The sequence below is a fragment of the Engraulis encrasicolus genome, chromosome 5, assembly GCF_034702125.1.
Source record: "Engraulis encrasicolus isolate BLACKSEA-1 chromosome 5, IST_EnEncr_1.0, whole genome shotgun sequence".
Lineage (NCBI taxonomy): Eukaryota > Metazoa > Chordata > Actinopteri > Clupeiformes > Engraulidae > Engraulis > Engraulis encrasicolus.
In genome coordinates, this window is record NC_085861.1 from 27724322 (window position 1) to 27730667 (window position 6346).

At 42.0% G+C, this 6346-nt stretch overlaps 1 protein-coding gene across 4 annotated transcripts in view; it reads right to left on the reverse strand.

The window, feature by feature from the left end:
• Positions 1-755: 755 nt before the first annotated feature.
• Positions 756-6346, reverse strand: part of phactr4b (phosphatase and actin regulator 4b) — an 88346-nt gene continuing 82755 nt past the window's right edge. For all 4 annotated transcript variants that reach the window (XM_063199049.1, XM_063199047.1, XM_063199046.1 and 1 more), the window contains 3 exons: positions 6196-6333; positions 3750-3826; positions 756-3273 (listed from right to left, as the gene is read on the reverse strand). In XM_063199049.1, coding sequence (XP_063055119.1) covers positions 3258-3273; positions 3750-3826; positions 6196-6333 — 231 coding nt within the window. In that variant the 3' untranslated portion in view covers positions 756-3257. The remainder of the gene's footprint in view (positions 3274-3749; positions 3827-6195; positions 6334-6346) is intronic.

The following is a 6346-nucleotide window of genomic DNA, read 5'->3' on the forward strand; positions in this document are numbered from 1 at the left end:
GGTACTGTTACATAGTAATTTATGAAGTTATGCTAACCATTAGCCTGTGTTTCCCCGGCTTTATAAAAAGTCCATTCCTCTCTGCAGTATCTCCGCGACCCCCAGTTTATTAACCACTGGTTTAGTGTTTGCGAGGCGCTTCTCATATGGTCAGTGTTTTATTGTATGGCATAGCGTAGTTCATGGGTCACAAGCTCTGTGTCAGCTTCTGGAGTTGAGGTGCCCATAAGAAGCGATTAAAGGGGTCTGCCACTATTTTGTGGCTTAATACAGTTAAAATCGTTGACCAGGGTTTATAAAGGTGGTTAAGTGTCTTATTTTTCATGTTAAGCGTTGTCTTGCTTTAAGACAAGTTGAAAGAGGGAATATGTCGCTAAGCTAGTGAAAGTCAATGGATCCGTGTAGCATTGTAGCATGTAGCATTGACTTATTCCCTCTTTTAACTTGTCTTAAAGCAAGACAACGCTTAACATGAAAAATAAGACACTTTACCACCTTTATAAACCCTGGTCAACGCTAAGGCGCCACACCACAACCCCACCCCATCTGGCTCTCCCAACCATTTTCAGTCATGTCTTCAATGTTGCTTCGGTCAAAAAAGGCATTCAATGCCCCAAAACACAAGTACTTAATTGTTTTCATCAAAAATATTTATCCCACTATCAGGCTTAAATACTGAATAACACACAATCATTTCATATAGTTAACATGTATCACTTTTTAGTTGATAATGTTGAACAAGCAGCCCTTTAGATTCTCATCCTGCAGGTAGCCCTCAGATCAAGAGAAGTTGTGGAGCCCAGTCAGAGCTGAGTGACAGACATGATCACTTCACGGGTAGTAACGACAAATACCAATGAATTTATTTGTGATGTGCAAGCATGTTTCATGGATTATAAACATAAAATCAATTTTATGCACACAAACATGAGCATCTTAACACTCCAAGCATTTAATTGGGGTTTTCAGATGATTTTTACAGCTAATGAGAAATGTTATCAGTTACTGAAATATTACTGTCATATTTCCCAAAAAAAAGAAAGGAAAAAAGTAAAACATACATCTCTACAGAATGCATTCTGGTAGAGGTATCGTAGTCATACACTATTTTGTGCTTAAAAAAATAGCAACCTATATCACATTTATTATATTTAAAATATTTTTCAAAATAAAAGGAAGACCAGATATACACAGTCAGTTTAATCTACACAATCAATCTATACATTGGAACACCCTCTTCACTGGCCATGAATCACAGACCAAACAGAAAAAAATATCAATAATTCTCTGACTGAAATTACGCCCCTGTCTGCTACAGGATTACAGGATTATAAATTAATTTCATTAAGTTTGTCTGAATTATTTCTATGAACCTTCATATTAAAGAGTAATTGCCTTCATTTGACTAAAAAACCCATCATTTCAGTGCAATTTTGGACACAGAGGGCATACAGAGCCTGGCATGTCTGCACAAATTAGCGTGCTGATTTCAGATTAAACATGTGTTGACCTTGTGTAAAAATCTGAGTAACATGTTCATAAAACGTCAATGTGGAATAACCCTGATCTTTGCCTCCTCTTATGACAGCAGCAGCTATATTAAATGTTCTTTATGCGATCCCAAGATTGGAATATTAAAACATATAAAAAAACGGACAAAAGACCCTGCATCTAATAATACTTCTAAAACTCACCTCAAATTTCTTTTGTTTTCTAAATCGGTAGCTAAAATGGCAACGGTAGCATGATAACCTTTATCAAAGGTTTCATAGCAAAGAATAAAAGGCCATAGAGAGGTGCTCAAAATAAAATAAAATAAAATAAAACCTTTGACACTTACAGTCATCTTATCATAATAACTCTTCGAACTGTCAGTCTAAGTGACAAAATATTACAACATCCTATACACACGCGCAGACAGACAGAGACACGCACGCGCACACGCACACGCACACAAACACACAGACACACACGCACGCACGCGCACGTATAAACACGTATCCCAGAGCTCGTGCCTTCGTGCTTGGACAGTCTTTTGCAGTCCATTTGGCTGTCCATAGCCACTCTCTCCGTGTCAATCCAGAAAACTAACACTTATTATTACTGTATGCTTACTGTATTTGTCACCATAGATATTTTTTTTCTCATAATTATCGTCTTTATTACTATTACTGTAAATAATCTTTATTACAGCTCAACAGAGCAAGACAAATGCTGTGCTATACCACGTGAAATGTGAGCGATTGAGTGAGAGAGCGAGTAAACAGTGGTCTCCAGTTGGACTGTCCTGACCCACACGTTAAGTGTAGTGAGAGGGGAGGGGGGAGAAGGCGGGTCTGCTTCCTGAAATACTCCCAGAAGGCCGTGAGAGTGTGTGGTGGAGGAGCGAGTGAGGAACCACACACATTCGTCCCCATAGATATGCAGTATATATATACGTATATATACTGAAGGGGTGGTAGTCAATCTTTGTCCACTCCGTCCCTTCCTGTGGTCTCCGGACTCGTGATGCAAGGCTTGACGTCATCGAATGTTTCACTCGATATCTTGCCAAAACATCACTAAAAAGGTCATTCTCTCATTAGCAATCAGGATATTAAGTGGAAGAAAATTCCCTAAAAGTCACTCTGCACTGGTCAACAACAGGGACAATTTTGTCCGTGGAGGTGGGCACGCACGCCAATGAGGCCAGATGCCAGAGGAAAGGACAGGAGGACACATACTGACTAGCAACCCTGGAGTGGTTCCTCCCATAGAGATATAGCACATGCGTGTCTTATAGTTCCTCGGCTCCAGAGGCCACGCTAGTGTCTTCAGAGCCACTGATGATTCTCTTATGTACGGCTCTGGGTGTCTTGGCACATGACTGCCTCCCTGTGGTGGGGAGAAATACTGCATCCGTTCCTCTGAGCTCATCACAGCCGCTTCCCACTGCCTTGGATTTGTTGATTTGATATTTACACATGAGAGCAGATGGGACTGTTTTTTTTTCTCGTTTGCTTTTTTTTTGCTTTGTAGTGGTCCAGTTTTCCCTGTTGGTCTGTACAGTACATTCAGAAATGTTAAAGGCAGTCTGCCAGGGAGAGACAGACAGACAGACAGAGAAGAGTGACAAAGACAGCAAGAAAGAAAGGAAAGCGAAAAAGTGGGCTGGGTTGCACTAGGACCCTGAGGCTCCAGCGAGAAATGCACATCTTTTCTCCTCCATGTAGCACATCAGCAGCTTAAGTGCTTCACAGTCCAAGTGAAGGAGGCAGCTATGGCCGATGAAACCTAACGGAAACAAACAAACACAAGAAGCCAAACACATGAATGGGTTTGAAACCTGGAAATGTATGAACAGATGCTGTACAATAGAGCTGGAATCAACATGTTTGCGGGTATGGCCAGAGCCATATGGGTCAAGAAGTAGGAAACGTTGCCTTTAAATACCACAAAAAATACCATGAAAAAGTTAACTCCATCTCACCTTGAATCTCACCCGAGAAAGGTCTGAACGACCGAAACGTTATGGATGTATGTCTATTACTAAAATGCCAAAAAATCGTCATAGCCAAACATATAGTGCTACATTTGAAACATTATGTGCTAATTAGTCAGCCAACACTCTGTGCACTTTGCACTATGTTCTACAATTGAAAAAAGTCATGAATCACATTGATGTAAAGTACAAAAACAAAGTAAGCCATGTTTGAGGTCTAAGCAGATGAGATGGCATATTGTATTGCCTGCAGTGCATGATGGGATACCTTGTGTAGATGCGGCTGTCTTCATGCACCTCCATCTCCATGCTCTTGAACTCATTCAGCTCTTTGCGAATTGCAGCCTGCAATAAAACAAAACAGTATGTAATGTATGAGCTAAAATGAATCCCATACAGTGTGACAATAACTGCCACAGAAACATATGAAGAGTTTCATTGCAAAATGGTGTATCCACCATTTTTGACTTTTGCATTTTATTATTGGAAATGACTGTTCAGAGGTCTGATCACCTTTGTGTGAATTCTTGCCATTCAAATATTTTGGGAACATACTTTTTAAACCTATATAAAATGCATTTTGCAATGCAATGCAATGGAATGCCCAATACAAAATGTCAATTTCCCAACATTCTACAAAATGGAGATACACCGTTTTGCAAATTAACCCTTACATGAAACCGCTCGTCATAATTGCCACTGCAACAGAGGTGTATAGCCTAGGTATTTAGTTCACTCATAATCACCCATTGACAATATACGTAGAGCACTGTGTAGAAAATAGTCCAGGCTCAATGACACAATATACCGGCACACTGCAGTGCATGTGCAATGCAGATTGTGTTTAGTATGGGGGTGAGAGAGTGAGAGTTTAGAACAACTTTGCAAAGCTGCTGCCTTTACGAGGAGACACAAAGCCTATATGCTCCAATGGCTCACACACCATTAATAATGCGGCAATAGCAGCGTCTGCACACGCGCAGACACACACACACACACTTTAGACAGGCCCTATTTCCTTGTTTGGCTCTTTGCAAATCGGCGCCTGTAACAAGAGATGCAGAGCTTATGAGCTCCAATGGATCACACATACCCATCCATTAGCAGTCGTGGCAAAAGGCATGCTCACTCACACGCACACACGCACACACACACACACACACACACACACACACACACACACACACACACACACACACACACACACACACACACACACACACACACACACACGCACACACGCACACACACACACACGCACACACACAGTGTGGCTGCCCCCTTGATTGGCTCTTAAGCATTACTGTGGCAGAGGAATATGCCAGCTGAGTAATTTCCACAGTAAGGGATTTTAATAGCCATCAGCAGCAGAAGTAGCAGCCTCTATGCTCCACCAGAGATTGGTTTCCCTCTAAGGCTGGAGATTTACACAGGCCAGCGTCCTGTAGGATGGCTTTTTAGGATGGTGGGGAGAGACACCGGCCAGAGACTTAAAGGCTGGGGAGTTAGCAGGTCAGAGTCTTTTAGGATGGGGGAGAGACAGGCCATAGTCCAGGCGTGGGGAACCTATGTCTCGAGGCACTTGAGGCTGTCGTATCTGGCCCGACATGCTATGCCGTTTCATCTCAAATATGACATGTTTTGTAAAGCAATGTTTGAAATTACATTTGCAATATAATTAATTTACATTTTCAGAGGACCTAGTGAAAGTGGGGTAGGTCGTAAAGGTGGCCTCCTTCAATATAGGCCTAAACTGCTGGGGGACTAAAGTGGCCCCTCGAATGAAAAAGGATTCCCACCCCTGGCATAGTCACTTAAAGGGACACTGTGCAGGAAATGGTCAAAAAAGGTAATGCAACTACCGGTATGCTGCTCATTGAAACTGGGCTGCCTATTGCCAAATTTGATCTTTACTTGAAAGTTTACTCAGTAATAAACAAATACTTTCTACTATGGCCCAAGTACAGTCATTTTTGCAGCTAAAAATGGTTATTTTTGGAAATTCAAAATGGCGGACCATGGAGAAGATCCCCCTTTCCATGTATGAAAAGTGCAAATTTTCCAGTCATAATGAATACTTAAGATTTGATGCTGGTGGTAAGTATTCATGAAAAAGGTAACATTAGTGAATGGGCAGCATGAATTCTGGAAATAAACAACTAAACATCTCACACAGTGTCCATTTAAAATGGGGGGAGAGAGACACAGACCAGACACAGAACACAGAAGAGGAAGTGGAAGGTTGTGGTGGTGTTTTCCGGGGAGTACTCAGGCCAGGCAGCAGGAACAAGCACAGCCCTTTGATTTAGGACCTGCTGTTGACTCGTATAGACATATTTCATTTTATATGATCGATTGAGGCATAACTCTTTACCGCAATCCAAAAATAAATGGCCTTGCACAGAGTAAGAAATAATAGATACAGGTGAGGAGACGGAGAGACTGGGTGAGAAAAAGAGAGGATGGTAAGAAGAGAGAAAAAGTGAAAGATGGAGGGAAGGAGAGGGCATAACTCACACAGCCACACACGGGCATGTACACAAACTGACACCATCATTCACCTGCCAAAATCACTGTAAATTCTTCTGAGGTGACCAGTAAATAAAAGCTAATGGTGTACAAAGGCAAGGCAGTATAGAAATGAAGTATGTCATATATTTGTATGATGTAGTGTCAGCCATGTGATTTGTGTGTGACTTGTCACTAGTCGTCACCTTGTCCGCGGGGGTGAGTTTAGTCCAGGGCTTGTCGGCGCGGCGATCGTAGTCCTGTGCACTCGTCACCTCCACGTACTCGTGGAAACGCAGAATCTTCCTGGCCTGCAGCTCGGCAACCGTGGGCCTTTGGCTCAGCTGAGAGAGAGAG